At 41.5% G+C, this 18,891-nt stretch overlaps 1 protein-coding gene across 1 annotated transcript in view; it reads left to right on the top strand.

Moving 5' to 3' along the window:
- gabbr1b (gamma-aminobutyric acid (GABA) B receptor, 1b) overlaps nt 1-18,891 on the top strand; it is a gene marked incomplete at both ends in the record, with an annotated part of 304,126 nt that overhangs the window by 211,425 nt on the left and 73,810 nt on the right. The window contains 1 exon segment of the mRNA XM_084311948.1: nt 7,885-7,948. Coding sequence (XP_084168074.1) covers nt 7,885-7,948 — 64 coding nt within the window.

Below are 18,891 nucleotides of genomic sequence, written 5' to 3'. Positions count from 1 at the left end.
TGAATGATTGACAACCTTCAAATCCAATCAGAGATTGCTGCATTGCACACAGTCAAAACAGTCCAGCTGCAGTTCCGTAGGTTAGGTTTAGCTGGGGCCAATCTCAAGTTTCTCAAGTTTCTTTATTAGGTGTCATACAGAAGTACAGAATACTTTTATACAAAATGTAACAGAAAGAAGCATTTTGTATAAATATATTCTGTACTTCTGTATGACAACTAATAAAGAAACTTGAGATTGGCCCCAGCTAAACCTAACCTATGGAACTGCAGCTGGACTGTTTTGACTGTGTGCAAGGCAGCATTGAAAGAGCAAGCTAGTAGTAAGCTGTACAGCTGTAACAACACAGTAGGCTAAATTAAACTTTGCGCCAACATTAGGACCGAAGTATAAACCAGCAACTGAGCAACATGAAGAAGTGGATTCATAGACCTATGCAATCTCATTTCTAAGTTATGGCGATTTTTCTTTTATTAAAAAAAAAACGCTTTTTTTTTTTTTACTTTTTAAATGATTTTATCTGGGTTGAACATGATTTGTGGAACTCCCTCTGGTGTTGTGGACGTGGTATTCACTGACCTTTGGGAAGTATTTCGACATGCACATGGGTATCTTAGTGGTGTAGTGTATCTTGTAGACCAGGCCCATTGCAAGTTGCTGTACTCTAAGCCATCCTAGGTTGTCAAAGTGGGCAGGGGTGAGGTGGGTTTTAGGAGTAAGGTCAAGCAGTAGTCTGACCAGTTTGTTTTGTGATGTTTGTAATCTTGTTTTTAGTGCCTTTGAGGTGCTTTGGTACCATGAGGTGCAAGCATAGTTGTAGTACCCTTGAATGAGTGCTCCTGTTAGAGTCTTCAAGGTATTCTTGTTTACCAGAGAGGAGATCCGGTACAGGAATCTAGTTCGTTGGTTGACTTAGTTTTATTACATTGGATCCCATTTTGTCACAGGAAAGATTTGCCTCTATAGGATGGAACCCAGTAGGGCTGTCCCCGACTAAGGATTTGGATGGTCGACTAGGATTGGCCAAAATTTGCCGTTAGTCGACTATTGGTCGACTTAAAAAAAATATATATATATATATAATATATATATATATATTTTTTTATCATTCCATTTGGGCTGTGGGGGGTGCTTAATGTCTGAAGGAGTCGACTGAAGGCTTCTTGTCCTCTGCAAAAGCATGCAATTGGTCCACTGATGGATACATCTTGATATTTGTCTAGTCTAGTGTGTTCATTAGATGGGTGAAATCCTCTTTCAGTGCCTCTGTGCCTGTTTTCGTAGGCAGTTAGCCTCTGGTATGCGTGCTATTAGTGTTAGCCACGCTTCTAGGCCTCTTTTCTTTTGGAAAGAATGATAAAAAAATTTAAATATATATATATATTTTTTTTATTATTATATTCGACTAAAGGCCTCTGCATGCTACAGAAACTTCAAAGCAACTTCAACACAACATCGACAAAGCAACGGTGTTGCAGACACATTACCTTTATGCTTCTGCAAAATCAACGCGCAGCCTATGATGCAACAAAATGTACCCCGGATGTGCGGCTCGAGCGCGCCCAGCCCGCCTGAATACTTTGGGCAGCCGAAGGTGCGCACTCTAGCAATTACAAACGGATTTCCCTTCTCAACCATACATCGTTAGTATAATAATAGCCCTGTTTATGTTTGTTTTCGCTTGTGTTCTTGTATATAGTGTAATATAGTTATATCGCCACATCAACCCAGTCCATCCCCATTGTTTCCCCAATCTCCTTCCACGGATTCATCGTCATAATGCTATCCTTGTAGTCTTTAGACCCGCTATTATATAAATGTTGGTACTTTCGGACCTCCTCTGCAATACGTTCCTGCATTTGATTCATTTTAAACAAACAATTAAACAAGTGTAATGAAACAATACACTAGCTATCGAGCTCCTGTCAGAAAGTTTTCTTTTGGTCTCGAGCTCCTGTCAGAAAGTTTTCTTTTGGTCTCGAGCCAGGAAAACACTAGAAGTGACAGACAGCCCCGCCCCCATTCACTACCAACCAATCACTGCTACGCAATACCAACGCAACGGGTCTTTAGATTAGATTTTGGAGACAGGTACGCAACGTCCTCGCAACACAGTCTACAAGACTGTCTGCAACAAGCGCGCTGAAATCGCGCCGATGTTGTGTTGAAGTTGCTTTGAATTTGCTGTAGCATGTAGAGGCCTTAAGAGGTTGGCCAGTCGACCAAGGCTCCTTTCGACCGATTAGTCGACTAATCGATTAATAGGGGTCAGCCCTAGAACCCAGGTAGGTAATTTCATCTTTCCTTTTAAGATAAGATAAGATATTCCTTTATTGATCCCCTTGGGGAAATTCAGGCATCATAGCAGCATGGGGGAAGGGAGGGGGGGTACAGGTAGTGAAAACAACACAAGCAGTGTAAACAAATAGGTCAATATAATTTACTATCTAACTAACTGAAATATATTTTCACAGTATTCACAGTGTCACATAAGGTGCAGTATGCATAAGGTAGTGTTATAATTTACTATCTAACTAACTGAAATATACATTATTCATTATTCACAGTATCACAGTATCCACATAAGGTGCAGTATGCATAAGGTAGTGTTATTGTCCTACTTGGGTTCCTATTAGTTCTAGGTCAATGTCTGGCAGCAGTCCCTGCCCACTGTTGTGGAGCCTGATGGCCACTGGTATGAAGGACTGTCCGAGGCGGTTAGTTGAGTGTCGGGGGGGTATGAGTCTGTGGCTTCCTTGTCACCTTCACCTAATATGTTTTTATCTGGTCAGGTGCGCTGTCACCTAATATGTTTTGATCTGATCAGGTGCGCTGTCACCGAATATGTTTTGATCTGGTCAGGTGCGCTGTCACCTAATATGATTTCATCTGGTCAGGTGCGCTGTCACCTAATATGATTTCATCTGGTCAGGTGCGCTGTCACCTAATAATGTTTTCATCTGGTCAGGTGCGCTGTCACCTAATGTTAATATGTTTTCATCTGTGTCCACTGACCACTGACACACAGTGGGGGATGTTTTAAAAATATAATTTAATATATAATATAACATAATAATTTGTGCTTCACCTAAAAATTTGGTCAGCAGCCTCCACTGATGTCTTGTATGTGATGAATAAACCTCTTGAATCTTGAATCTCTTGATGATGATGAATAGTTTTATTTTCGGTCTTTCTTTACAGATAAATCAAAAACACACATGTTTGGACTTTCAAAAGGAAAAGAAAAAAAGATAAAATCACAAATGTACATATTCAAAGTAAGCTCACAGACAAAATCCAAACTCAATGAATAGGCTGAAGCACATGCTTATTTTTGCCTATCCTTTACAATTCTTAAAAATGAAATATACTTTAATATAAGAAAGACAATTTTAAAATATGCTGCAAGATATAATTTCTTTCCTTTTCTTTAAGAGAAAAAAGAAAAGAGAAAATAAATGTTTGATGTTTTACTCAAAACTGTACTCCTGAATTATTTTATCCTTCAGGGCCTTTTTAAATCTCCCCTGAGAGGTACATAACTTCAACCCGCCACTAAGACTATTCCACAATTGAACTCCCAAAATTGAAACACATCTAGCTTTTACATTAGTTCTTACCTTTTTATATGTTTTAAGAATACACAACGCTCTTAAATTATACTTTCCTTCTCTTGGTTGAAAGAGACATTGAATACAAGCTGGTAGGTTCTTACTCTTAGCACGAAAAATTATCTCCAAGGTTTTTATGTAAACCATATCTACACATTTTTATGTGCAGGACTTTATGAATAATGGATTTGTCGATTCAAGATAACTAGCTTTATTTATTATTCTAATAGCTCTTTTCTGTAGTGTAATAATAGGATCTATATTTGTTTTATAAACATTCCCCCAGACCTCAACACAATATGACATGTATGGCACCACAAGTGAAAAATACAATATATGCAAACATTTCTGGTTTAACAGCTCCCTTGTTTTGTACAGAATGCCAACAGATTTGGCTAATTTACCTTTGATATATTGTATATGTGGCTTCCAACAGAGTTTGTGATCTATAATCACACCTAAGAATTTTGTTTCATATACTCTTTCAATTTCGGTAGGAACACCACCAAATACCATATATTTTGTTTTGTTTTCATTAAGAGACAACTTATTCCTATCAAACCATTTCTTTAACTTTATCAATTCCCTTTCTACTGTTTTCAATAATTATTTTATGACCTCCCCTGAACAAAGTAAATTAGTATCATCAGCAAACGTAACAATTTTCAAAATATTCGATACTGTAAAAATATCATTTAAATAAAGTATAAATAACTTGGGTCCCAATACTGAACCCTGTGGAACACCACAAGTTACTCTTCTAAGATGTGATTCTGTATTATTAATATTTACATATTGAAACCTATTATCTAGATAACTTCTTAACCAATGATGAGTGACACCTCTTATTCCATACCGTTCCATTTTTTGTAAAATCAGGGAATGATCAATTGTGTCAAATGCTTTACGTAAGTCAATAAATACACCTATTGAGGGTTGTTTTTCATTAATTGCTGTTGATATATTTTCCACAAAATCTATTACTGCTAAGGATGTTGATCTATTGCTCCTAAAACCATATTGATGGTCACTCAATAATCCATATTTTTCAATAAAGCCATCAAGTCTATTTACAAAAAGAATTTCGAGTATCTTCGAAAATTGAGGTAGCAATGATATAGGTCTATAATTTGATATAGTTTCAAGTTTCTTTATTAGTTGTCATACAGAAGTACAGAATACCTTTATACAAAATGCTTCTTTCTGTTACGCTCCAGAGACTGTGCTAGACAAAAAAGATAAGTATAAAATAAAATAAGTATAGCAAGTAAAAAATAGAAGTCACGTACGTAGACACAAGTGTTCAGTATGTACATAATGTACAATGTTCAATGCAGAGTAGAAGTAACTGAGTTACCATACAATATACTATACAATATACTAATATACAATCTACTATATAGTGCAAAGCAGAAATGGGATGAGGTACAATTTAGGTACAATTTACAGTAAGGTGTACTGAGGTATGGGTTGTAGTGCAAATTCTTTGCCAATAAATATAAAGTGTGTTTAGTTGTTCTAAAGTGTGTAGAGTGGGTGTTGCAGTGAGTTGTTTGTTTAAAGTGAGTGTGTGCGTGTGGACATAGACGCCTGCGCAATAGAGCACTCGAAGCATCTTCTCTACCACTATTGAACATGGGGGGCAAACGTCTGATTTTGCTCCCCCACTTTTTGATCATATGAAAAATATGATACCCCCCCCCCCCCCCCCAATATATAAATCTAACCATAACTACGTAATTTCAATCAAATTAATAATACGCAATGACACTTAATAGCAAGTTTTTAAGTTTCCAAAGATTGTGTGACCCCCCACTTTAATGGTTTGATCCAGTGCCCACGGGCCACGGTTCCTCGGCATGACGTATACGACATGTTGGGGGAGGCGGCTTTTTCGAATGCCTCGTTTGTCTTTTCAATGAAAAAAAATTCAGGCTGGATATTGGATAACATTGTGAGGATTATTCTTCTGCGTTTACATCAAAATGGAGCAAATCATTAGGTAAGTCGAACACTGTGACTGTATACTAAATGCGCAAACAGATTGAAACTGAATATTTCTCGTATGGTGAGCCTCTGCCTCGTATGGACCTAGCCCCTTCCGTGACTGTGATGCACCGAGTGAATCCACAGTCACTTGCTCCTCAATGGGAAACCAACCTAGATTTACCCTGAAGGACTGGTTCTGGCTGAACCGTTCGTTATACAAGTATCACAGAGACATTACAAAGGTGCTCACAGTTAAACATATAAAATATGTTTTATAAACTGCTCAACACTGCACCGTTTCCGGCGTTGGGTTGCCTGGTGCGCCTGCGCTGTGATCACCCAACGGTGGAAATAATGCCGTTTTGAGCAGTTTATAAAAAAATATTTAAAATATTTATTAGCAACGCCGAGCTTTCAAACCATCCCGTATCTCTGTCCGAACCCCTCGTGCAACTGTGAGCACCTTTGTAATTTCTCTGTGATACTTGTATAACGAACGGTTCGGGCAGAACCAGTCCTTCAGGGTAAATCTAGGTTGGTTTCCCATTGAGGAGCAGCAAGTGACTGTGGATTCACTCTGTGCAGCACAGTCACGAAAGGGGCTAGTATGGACCCTGATGTAAACAAGACAAACGTCTTTCTCTGGTCTGCATCCCCTTAACAATTGTGTGTATTGAGCCGTACTGTATTGTACCCATTCTGCAATCTGTTAAATAAAGTTTTCATTCATTCATTCATTCAGCCGCCGCGCTGACTGGGGCTATTGATAGCGTCAATGAATTGTTGTTGTTGTTGTTGGCTTGTTGCTACTGCCGCTGGGGATGTGAACGGGGCCGGAGGGGCTTCGGGAGGATCGGGAAAGTTATTATTATTATTATTATTATTATTATTATTATTATTATAATAGTAATTGGCTATCATACGTGCCTAGCTAGCGTTAGCTAAAAGAGCCCTTGCAGTGAATATTTCATGTTGACGTGGACTCAACGTGGTGGAATGGTTGTTGTTGTTGTTGTTGTTGTTGTTGTTGTTGTTGTTGCTAGTCCGTTTACAAGTTGCTACTGCTGCTGGGGATATGAACGGAGGTGCTTCGGGAGGATCGGGAAAGTTATTATTATTATAGCTATCATACTGCAATATAAACTGAGTTTTATAGTGAAAAGAGCAGCTTTATTTTGGTCAAGATTGAAGGCTCTATATTGCAGGAAATTGCACATACAGGTGTTCATTAAATGTAAAAAAATCTGCCGTGGAGGGGGTCGTGCCGGACCCCCTCCAAACCACCCCTTGCAAAAAAAACAAAAAAAACAAAAAAAAAGGTAAAAAGAAATAATAAATAAAAAGAAATCTTGCACCCCCACTTTCAACTATAACTAGGCGGCCATACGTGTGGATGTGTGTGCTGTGAGTGCATTTGATGGTTGTTGCATAGTGTTATTGTTCGTTGAGCAACCTGATGGCCTGGGGATAGAAGCTTCTTCTGAGTCTTTCTGTGCTTGCCATGATGTCATACATATAGTATGTATGTCACCACTTTTAAAGATTGGAACCACCTTGGCCATTTTCATTTCATCAGGAAAAATACCAGTCAAAAAGGATTTGTTATATTATATAAGTGTCTTGAATCTTGAGTCTTGAGAGAGAGAGAGAGAGAGAGAGAGAGAGAGAGAGAGAGAGAGAGAGAGAGAGAGAGAGAGAGAGAGAGAGAGAGAGAGAGGCGTCACAGCATTCTGTTAGGGCAGGGAGCCCAATAGCAGAACACAGGAGGAGAGAGAATGGAGCGTTTTAAGTTGGCTTTAATGTTTACCCACCAAGCAGACAGGGTTACAGGTTTAGAATGTGCGACAGGTACAAGAATGTGCAATGGACGAGAGCAGGTGCACTCCTTGTGCAGCACGGGGCGTCCATGTGGGTGATGTCTCGGGAGCGGTGGTCCTGGGCACAGAGAGAACAAGATTAGGACAAGGTATTTCAACAAGGACAGAGTAGCAAGGCTAGGGTTCATTGTCGTACCTAGGAAGTTAGGTTAATACTGCGACGAGGGTAGAGCAGGATCCGTGGGCTGAAGTAGTAGTTCGCTGACGAGGGAATCCCTCACAGCCGTGTCAATTAGTGTCCCACTGGCAGCGTGGGAATCCTGGGGCCGGATGCTGCCCATATAAGGGTGTGAGAGGATGAGGGATGAGGAAGGCTTCTGCCGTGATGGTGTGGAAAGAGGAGGGGTGAGGAAGGCTCTCGCCGTGACTATGACAGCATTCAAGTTTCACCTTTTTTCTTCTTTCAGGGTCACGTTGTGTTCGACGCCCAAGGCTCTCGAATGGCCTGGACTCTCATCGAGCAGCTTCAAGGTACAGTCAGCATGGAAATACATGCTATAATCACCTGTCTGTTATTTAGATGGTGTTAGAATGTAGTAGGATGATTTGAAAGTTGCATACTGTTCGTGGTGCTGGATGATTGAGTGTGTGTCGTACAGGGCGGTTTGGTGTGTGGTTTGCATGCAGGCACGCACAAAGTCCCTGCATGTTTTACAGGCATGTTGCTGAACGTTACAGATTGTAGAACATCGTCTTTGGATGTGTAGGGCCTCATATCGTGCCGGGGCTTTCCTTTCCACTTTCCTTCCAGCTTGTAGAATCGGGTCTGAGTGTTCCCCCGTGACACGGCTGTTCGCTCTCATTCAAGAAGGGGAGGGCACACGAACATGTGCATAAAAAGCTAGTATGGCTCCTTTAATATTTTATTGAAAGTTGGGGAGTTTCACAAAAAGCCTGCCAAATGAGCTTTTATGAAATGCACCACATAGAGTCTGTCATTTCAGTGAATGCAAGATGGCCTCAGTACCCCACCCCTCCCCCCGCCACCACCCCTCACTTTCAATTCAAGGCACATACACAACGAAATAGTCTGTCAGAGACAGTACAAGGGCAATCAATAAAAAAGAATATATATATATAAATCATCACAGTCATCATCATAAGACACTTAAAATACCTAGATAAAAATATAATGTATTCAAATTAGGGCTGTCAAAATGAATGCTTTAACTCTGGATATTAATTTAAATTTATTAAAGCATTAAAATAAATTAATCTAGATCAGACCTGGGCATTGTACGGCCCGCGGGCCGGATACGGCCCGCGGGATGATTCTGACCGGCCCGCGAAAGATTACATGATAATAATTATTATTATTTTTTTTACTTTTTTCTTTTCATGTCAACGTTCACACGCACAATATACGCTTACCTAGGATTTGATTTGATTCAACAACAAAGCAGTCGGGGCAAGCCGAAAGTGTGGTTATTTGAAGTTCGGATTTTTTTTTTCACAACTGAGGTAGGTAGATTAAATTTTTAGAGACTAAAGTACAGAAAAAAGGTACCGTTGGGTACCGGTATCGATTCACAGGTACCGGTACCGTATCGGTTCAAATGTGAATGGTACCCATCCCTACTGAACAGTAACACACAACTGCAGGGCAAGGGCATTTTTGCTCATAAAATGCATAGCCATGTGAAAGCCTTCATGACAAAGTTGCAATTAATTTCAAGGCAACTAGGCAGCAACAATCTCAAACACATGAAAACCCTGAAAGAAGTCAAACCATCAGCTGATCACCGGCACAGGTACTCATCCATGTTGGGAGCACTGCATGATGAATTTTCAAGGCGTTTTCAAGATTTCAAAAAGGTTGAGGATGAAATGCAGCTGGTTTCCTCTCCCTTTACCTGCAGTGTTGATAGTTGTTCAGCTTGAACTCATTGACCTGCAGTCTGATTCACTACTGAAAGAGCACTATAAGTCAGCATCACTGCTAGAGTTCTACTCTGCTCTCAAGGAGGAGAACTTTCCAAACATGAGGAGACATGCTCAGAAGATGTTGGTTCTCTTTGGATCCACCTACATAGTGAACAGACATTCTCAGTCATGACGTTTACCAAGTCCAGGTACAGATCCTCTCTCGCTGATGAACATCTGGCAGCTGTGCTTCACATCTCCACCTCAGACATGCAACCTGACTTTGATGGACTTGTTAAAGCTCAACAGAGACTGTATTTCTTACACTGAATGAAAAAAAAAACTGAAGAACACTAAAATGTGGAAATATAACAAGTGAAATGGGACACTTGATATTTTTTTTCTTTTTTTTGCACAGTTCTGAAAACATTAAATGTTTAATATAGGCATGTAAAGTAAAAAAAGGCTACAAAACTGGGACACTTTTCTTTACACAGTTCAGTGACATGTCTTGTTTATTTTTGCTATAAGATGATGTGATGTCTTTAGAAATCTAAGAAAATCCTTGTTTCAATAGTATATGAAACTCAAAATGCCCTTTGTTATTAATGTTTCACATTTTGTTTATCATTTTGGAAATAAATTCTATTTGAATAAATGATATTTTTGAAAGCTAACCTCACCTTTTAATTGCCAAATAATAACATACACTCTTACCAGGGGTCAAAACAATGCCATTTACTGCTTTTTATATAGAAATAAAATGTATATTATGCATAATTGAGTTTGGAATTTTGGCCCGGCCCTCCAACATATTTTCAGTTGCTCATTCGGTCCCCTGGGAAAAATAATTGCCCACCCCTGATCTAGATTAATGTATGGAGTGAAAAATCTTCAATCTTAGCACCGCGGATATAAGAAAGAGGTCTAGCTGAGTCAATGTTGATGGTTTTGTTGAACATTTGTATTTCACAGGAGAGAAACCGTATTCAAAGAAAGCTATTAAAATAGTCTAAATATATACTAAATATACTTTCTTTGTGTTGATTTTACATTAATTCCATGATTTTACTCAAGTAAATCTGTTACAAGCTTCGGTCTTATGTAGAAAATGGCTATTTTTAATCTAGATTAATCTAGATTAATTACAGAAAATTGTGAGATTCATTAGTTACTTTTTTTTTTATCTATTGACAGCACTAATAAAAATACAAGAAACATATAGGAGACAGTATATATACGGTAAAGTGCAGCATTCATGGTGGTAGTCAGGTAAAGTGATTGTCAGGTAATAGTGCATGTGATGGGTAAAGTGGTTAGAGTGCAGAGTTCATCAGAGTTACATTCCTGGGGAAAAGGCTGTTTTTGAATCTCGTGGTGCCAACCTGGAGACACCTGTACCGCTTCCCACTTGGCAGAAAAACAAATGTGTTGGCGAGGTGTGTTTGTGACAGGTTGGCTCTTTTTTTGCCTCCTCAGAAAGTAGAGGCGTTGTTGGGCCTTCTTTATCAGGGAGGAGGTGTTCAGGGTCCATGTCAGGTCCTCAGCGATGTGGACACCCAGAAACCTGAAACTTGACACACGCTCTATCTCAGCACCATTGATGAAGATGGGGTTATGTTCTAGTTTTTTTTTTATATCCTGAAGTCCACTATCATGTCCTTGGTCTTTTTGACATTGAGATCAAGGTTGTTGTTGGAGCACCATGTTGCTAGGTGTTGGATCTAGGGATGTTCGATATTGGCTTTTTTACCGATACCGATATACCGATATTGTCCAACTCTTAATTTCCGATACCGATATCAACCGATATCAACCGATACCGATATATGCAGGGTTCCCCCCCCCCCCCCCCCCCAAAAAACTGAATAATTTCAGGTAATTAACATTACTTATTACATGGCGTTTTAACATTCGCCGAAATGCTTGATTGTGATTGGTCAATAGCCCCTGACAGCGGTGAATTATTTAAGCATTACATCACGGGCAGGAGTGGTTTGTGAACAATAAACCATGCCTAGGGGTGGTCGTTAGGCCCCCCTAGGCATGGTTTATTTTTCACAAATCACGACTGCAAGTGGTGTAATGCTTTTATACAACTGCCACATTCATCCAACCTTATTGCTATACAATAAACACACATTAATTGAAGATTTATTGAAAAAACCATCCGCCAGAAAAAGTAGTTCCCAAAAAAGAAAAAATTAGAAGTTGCCTCCATGTGGAAGCAGCTCGGAAGTGCATTCAACTGTTCTCAGTAGGACATCCAACCAACTAACACATCCAACTGTCTTTCAACTAAGACATCCAACCAACTAACACATCCAACTGTCTTTCAACTAAGGCATCCAACCAACTAACACATCCAACTGTCTTTCAACTAAGGCATCCAACCAACTAACACATCCAACTGCCTTTCAACTAAGACATCCAACCAACTAACACATCCAACTTTTCTTTAGTTTTTAATTATGAAGTTAGTGGTTGTTATTGGAATGATTGATTGATTGATTGAAAATTGTATTACCAGATGCAGAATGGGTACAATACAGTACGGCTCAATACACACAATTGTTAAGGGGATGCAGACCTACTTTCTATAGAACTTCATTCTTAGATGCTTCTATTGAAAGTAGGTAAAAATAAAAAAAGAAAAAAAAATTGCAATTAATCAATCAATCAATTCGCGCGATTTTTATTTTGTTCTACAATGACTCATGACCCATCAATTACATCATTCAACATTGTTTAAGCAACTAAGACATTGTGTGTGTGTGTGTGTGTGTGTGTGTGTGTGTGTGTGTGTGTGTGTGTGTGTGTGTGTGTGTGTGTGTGTGTCTGTGTGTGTGTGTGTGTGTGTGTGTGTGTGTGTGTGTGTGTGTGTGTGTGTGTGTGTGTGTGTGTGTGTATGCGACCGAGTGAGTGTGTCTGGAAGCCAGACAGTGTGAGAGATTGAGCTCTGGCAAGGAAGGGGAAAAAAAATGTGCAAATTAATCAATCAATCAATCAATTCACGCGATTTTTATTTTGTTCTACAATGACTCATGACCCATCAATTACATCATCCAACATTGTTTAAAGGACTAAGACATTCGCCGTGACAGAATCGCTTTATATTTAGTCGTTATGACGCTATCAACATATCCATTTGTTAAAGATTATTGTCTGCCATCTTGTTTTTCCGAAAAATCCGCACGGCGGAGTGATGTGATTCGGTTGTGGGCGGGTCCTGGGACCAGGAGCGTGGATTGTGACAGATACATACGTGTAAATGGACTGTTTCAGCCAATCAGAATCGAGAAATTTGCATGCCGTTGTATAATTTTCGATAACTGACCGCTGCCATGGGCAACGCACAATAATCACCAGTGATTATTGCTTTTCGCAGCTGGAGCAATCAAGCCCACTGACACACACTGCCAGTGATGGGCAAGCTACTTGGAAAATGTAGCAAGCTACACTACAAGTTACTCTCGATTAAATATAGCTCAACTACAATGGAAGCTATCCCCAGAGAAATGTAGCAAGCTACACTACAAGAACATGGCAAAAATAGCTAGCTACATCGGCACTACTTTTTTTTTTTTTTTTTTTTTACTTCGTGATCAAGTTTCCACCAAACAAATAGGCAGGAAAAAAAATTCTCAGTTTGATTGTTTATTATAAAACTGAAACAAGCCCTCATCTGGCTTTTTGTGTCATCCTTTTAACATGAACTTGTATTATGTACAAAATCCAGGAAGGCAAGTTTAGCTGGGTGCAGCCTCTACAAAAGAAAAGAAAGAGACCATTTGGTTTTATCAGTTTTTATAGTATAGTTTGTTGATTACTTTTGATGCAGTAATGGTCTTTTTCTTTTCTATTCTATCTTTATGTATTATTTATCCCTAAACTCTGCATCTTCTGAAACCTGCCCACTTTATCAACCAAAAACACACTTCTTCAATATCTGAATTGTAACTGTTTTACTTCATTTTACTAGTATTATGCTACCATGTATATACTACTACCAACTATGCTAATATGTCTATACTACTACAGTATGTACTCAGAGTATAACACTCAAGCTTGACACTGACAAACAATACTACTTATCCTTGGCTGATAGATATGTACCACTCCTGCTGACTTGTTGTACACAATTTGTAAGTTGCTTTGAATGAAAGTGTCAGCTAAATGACCAAATGTATTTAAATATGTAACTCACAAAACATTCCATGGCCCCAAAATCATGTGGGGACCCCCCCTGGGGGTCCTGTCCCACAGGTTGAGAACCACTGCTTTTCCCTCTTTTTTTCTTTTCTCCACCCCCATAATATTGTTCATTTTCTGCCTACAGTGAAACATCATCATGATAGCAGCTATCTGTTAGTTAAAGCTGTTGACAAAAAGTGTACTGACTTGTGTGCTGTTTGGGAACAGTTGATTTTCATCAGCTCACCTGAATGTGTTCTCAAGTTAGTGCTGGACGTGTTGAGAGCAGCATATGTTTTAGCCGTTTTTTCAGTCAAACTCATAAATGTGTCCCAGATAGGGCCATGGAGAGGCATTGTTGTTATTGACATCATCATCTTCATCAATGCCATCGAACCCCTCTGCCATTTCGCGCGGACTGGTTAATGTAATCCGTTAAATTGCATTCATTCAGTACGTCTGTGTTTTGATTTTCACTTCCTGCTTTGCGGGTTGGAGTCCCGCCCTATCCTGCCTCTGATTGGCCTACCCGTAATGTGTTGGCCTACCATACCCAATCGTGAGTCGTCATACTCATATCTAAACCAACCAACCAATCATAGTGGGTTTTTTACGGGGAGTTTTTTTTTCTCCTCACAAATCTTCTAGTCTAGACTGTTTCTCCCGACAGTAGCGTGTAGCGTTTCCTTGTCGCTACGTCACTACTTCGTTCTATAAATAGCTCCGCTACAGAGACCGCTACCCTGGTTAAAAAGTAGCGACGCTACCAGCACGCTACTGAGAATTGTAGTTAAGCTATGTAGCGTTGCTACTTGTAGCTAGCTACTGCCCATCACTGCACACTGCATCAGTGGAATCAGACACACCTGCCGGCTGCCAGCGATAATAATAATCACTTTATTTGGGCTGACAGAGCCACAGAACAACTGCGGCTGCATTTGATCTCGTCTTGTCGATGGTGTAAAATGAATTAGGTATATTGTTAGTAAGTTAGCCATGTAATAAGCGGGATAATGTATAGCTATACTCGGTCATTGTCGCAAAATAATTGACCTTCACTGACGTTTAAAACACCTCGGCGAGGCGCCTCTGTGTTCTAAACTCCGTGTCCCTGTGTCGGTCAATTATTTTGCGACAATGATCCCTTACATATCTCTTGTCGTGGAATTAACACAACATTATGCATACTTTTGACAATAAACAAAATCAGAATTTGTTCTTACTTGCTTGCCTGGTAAATAAAGGTTAAACAAATGTAAAGAAAAAATAAAAAGTAAACATTTTTAACCGAATTTCCAATATCACTTTTTAATGCCAATATCGGTAGGCCGATAATATCGGACATCCCTAGTTGGATCTCATCCCTGTATGCCGCCTCGTTGTTGTCAGAGATCCGGCCTACCACTGTGGTGTTGTCTGCAAATTGAATGATGGTGTGGGATTCATGGACAGGTACACAGTCATGGGTGAATAAATAGTGAGTAGAGGACAGGACTCAACACACAGCCCTGAGGGGCACCTGTGCTCAGGGTCAGGTGGAGGAGGTGTGATTTCCCAACCTGACAGTCTGAGGTCTGTTTGACATGGGTCCAATTACAGAGTGTTGTGTTCATTGGTCTTTTAAGAAACATATCGCAAAAAGTCTCCACACACTGTATAATATATTAGTTTGCCGCCATTGTGCCCACTCTGAAACCTATATTTTTGTCTTAGCTTGCTTTCTTCCGTAATTAGTTTCAAGTTTTCAAGTTTCTTTAATAGTTGTCATACAGAAGTACAGAATACTTTTATACAAAATGCTTCTTACTGGTACGCTCCAGAGACTGTGCTAGACAAGATAAGTATGAAATAAAATAGTATAGCATGTGTAGCAGGGTGGATTTTGTGGGAACGGTTGCTGGCAGTCACAAGGTAGCAGGACGCAGCAGAGCTCAGTCTGACTGCCCCCTCGTCTTTGGGCCTGGAGCGTCAAACTGGAGGCCGGCAGCAGGAGTGGATGGGGCCCGGGATTTACCAACCTGGGTTCGGTGCTCTGGTCTTGTCGCCTCTCCAGGGCGGTCAGCAGTATTTCCCCAACACACTCTCACTTCCCCCAATACCTCCGTTAGCCCTCCCACACCTGGTGACTGGTAGATGAATAACAATGTTCGTTTCCCCCCAAGCAGTTCCCTCCCTCAATGACCACTAGAGACCTTAATGACTGGAAGGGGAAGGTAGGTAAGAAAGGGTTAATTGCATTAACGTTACCCGCACCAAAAGGGTTAGTGTTAAGGCTCAGGTATTGACACACACACAAGATTCCCATCTACATCTTTTAGTGTTATTTAAGGACTGGTCAGTTACAAATATCAAATAGCAATGAGTCAAATGAAATGTAGTTCTCCTATTATTCGAGTCGTAACTCAATACCTTGCAGACAACTGATATTGTACACCCAAATAATATAGACTCAGATATTGCAGACTCAAAGATAATAGACCCAGATATTGCAGACTCAAATGTAACTGACTCATTACCCACGTCTGGGCTAGTACCAATAATAATACCTCTCTAAGGCTTTACATATATGGCAGCGTTACGTTACCCCCAAGAAGAGAATGGTTAACTGGATGGGAAATCAATATGAATGAACATACATGTTATTACACTCAAAATGAAATGAAAATGTGGGCCCACTTTACCAAACAAAAGTCCTAACTAATGCCGGCATGAAATGTTTGTGGGGGTACCCCTATACACTGTGGTTAGCAACCATTATCTTCGCCCGTAGGCCGTGACACACTGTGCAATGTACCGAAGTGCCACTGTACTTAGCCAAGATGGCGGCCCCGCCCTCACCACCACCCGTCCGGGTGGTAAGATGGCGTTGAACGCTCTCGTCACAAGAGCCAGCAAGCTGTGGTAGGCAGGGGGTCAGTAGCAGGTTGGAGGCGCGTGCTGTGTTGTGGCGACCTCTGCTGGAGAGGCGGCGTCCTCTGCTCCGTCGAACCGAAGCCTGCTGCTGGTCTGCTGAGCTGCCGGTGCTGACAAGCTGCTGGTAGGCGAGCTGGGTTGGCGCGCGTGCTAATCTGAAGGCTACCTTAACTGAAGCTACTCTGTGGGTCTGAGAAGGCCCTCCTGCTAACGAACATGCAGCCAGCGCACGGTGCCTCTAACCACCAGCTCTCTTCAGGCGACGCTTGCCGTGGGTACCTCGCTGGAGGGGATACAGTTAGCATTAGCCACTTCAATATACCGCTTACTTCTAGTATAACCCGCTGTATCACTAGGGTTGTTCCGTTCGGATGTTCAACACGCTACTAACGCTTATATTTCTATCATAACACGAAATATACTTGAGTCCAATTACATTCCCCCGTGTGCTCCACGACGGGGCTCCTCAACGATACGTCCTCTCAGGTTCACGTTCAACGCCGAAGAGACTGTTTCTCTCCACTTCCATTCAGGTGACTTGCTTCTCCTCGACGCCTTCCTCCTGCGCTCCGCCTGCCACCGCCTCCCCCTGCTGGCACCGCCAACTAGTCCCACAGGAAGAACTGGGTGAATTGAATATGATTCAGTTAGTGTTTATAATCCATATTCCAGCCGGTGAGAGAAGGAGAAACTCGCGTCATTGTCGATTGTTCCCGCTGATCATACCTGCTGAGTGCTCACTGCTCAGCTCGCGTGAGTGACGTCATCGCGTCATCACACGCCTTGGATAATTTAGGAGTGAAATGCGAATGCAAGGCTTGAAAGCACTACTCGCAAGCCCGCCCCCAGATAATATTTACCAATCGCAACGGCCAATTAAAGGGGCAATTCGCGATCATCTCGTCGCAGTGTACAGCCCTGACCTGGGGTCTGCCCGTCAGGAAGTCCAAGACCCACTGGCAGAGGTCATAGTTCAAGCCCAGGTCCCTGAGCTTGGCTATGAGTTTGGAGGGGACTATGGTATTGAATGCTGAGCTGTAGTCGATGAATAGCATTCTCACATAGTTCCCCTGCCTCTTGTCCAGGTGTGATGCTGCTGTGTGCAGCACATGGGCTATGGCGTCCTCCGTGGACCTGTTGGGGCGGTATGCAAATTGCAGGGGGTCCAGGTTGATGGGGAGGGAGGAACAGATGTAGCCCTTCACTAGCTTCTCAAAGCACTTCATGGCTATGGAGGTGAGAGCTACAGGGCGGTAGTCGTTGAGGCAAGTGGGCGTCGATTTTTTGGGTACAGGGATGATGGTGGACTTCTTCAAACAGGTGGGGATGACAGCCTGTTCTAAGGACAGGTTAAATATGTCAGTGAATACCGGGGCCAGTTGGTCGGCACAGACTTTTAGGACGCCGCCGGGGATGCCGTCCGGTCCTGCTGCCTTCCTGATATTCACTTTCTTAAAGGTCCTCCTCACCTCATGTTCTGTTATTCTGAACACTGAATCTCCATCAGCAGCGCCCCCCCTCCATTGCAGTGGTTTGTAGGCTGGTGTTGTTATTCACCGCCTCAAACCTCGCATAGAAGGTATTGAGATCATTTGCTAAGGAGATGTCACTGTTCAGCTTGAGGTAGGTGCCTTTGTAATCTGTCATCGTTCTGAGGCCCTGCCACATGCCTCTAGAGTCAGCCTGTTCAAACTGAAGTTCAACTTTATGCCTGTAACGCCGTTTTGCCTCTATTACTGCTCTCCTGATGTTGTATCTTGCCATCTTGTGTTCATCCATGTTGCCTGTCACAAGCCCGGCGTTGTATGCTGAGGTGCGCACTTTCAGAGCCTCACGGACGGTTTTATCTACCCAAGGCTTTTGATTTGGGTAAATTCTAATTGTGGTAGAGGGGATTGTTTCTTCTACCAGAGTATAGACAAAGTCAAGCACCGTTTCAGTGTATTCGTTAAGGTTGGCTGTGTTATCACGAAACACATTCCAGTCTGTGCATTCCAGCGCAGCCTGTAGTGTCTCCTCTGACGTCACAGTCCAACGCATATATATTTTTGTCATTGACTAAGGAGATTGAAGTCTCAAGTAGAAACATGTCATGAGCGTGGGGACGGTCAACTTTGACTACCTTCACTTGTATATGGCGGGGGTGGGTTGTCATGGTGATAAGAACGAATACTGGGGGGGGGGGGGGGGGGGGGAGTAAGTGAGGTGTGTTTGGTAAAAATAGCACTGTCATTGCTGAAGCTGTCATTGCTTTCATCTCTCATCTCACCCTCCGGACCTGGGGGGCAACAGAAGGCGGTAACAGGGTGTCAGTATTGTTTCATCAGATATTAGCCCATACCCCTTCCCTCCTATATTCATTATATCTCTGGATATTATGGATTTACCCCGACCGCCACAGCCGTTTTCATGTTAACGTGATAACTGAAATAGCTTTCATTCGA

Source organism: Notolepis coatsorum, assembly GCF_963971535.1.
Source record: "Notolepis coatsorum genome assembly, chromosome: 4".
Taxonomy (NCBI): Eukaryota; Metazoa; Chordata; class Actinopteri; order Aulopiformes; family Paralepididae; genus Notolepis; species Notolepis coatsorum.
This window is presented reverse-complemented; position numbering and strand designations above follow the sequence as displayed.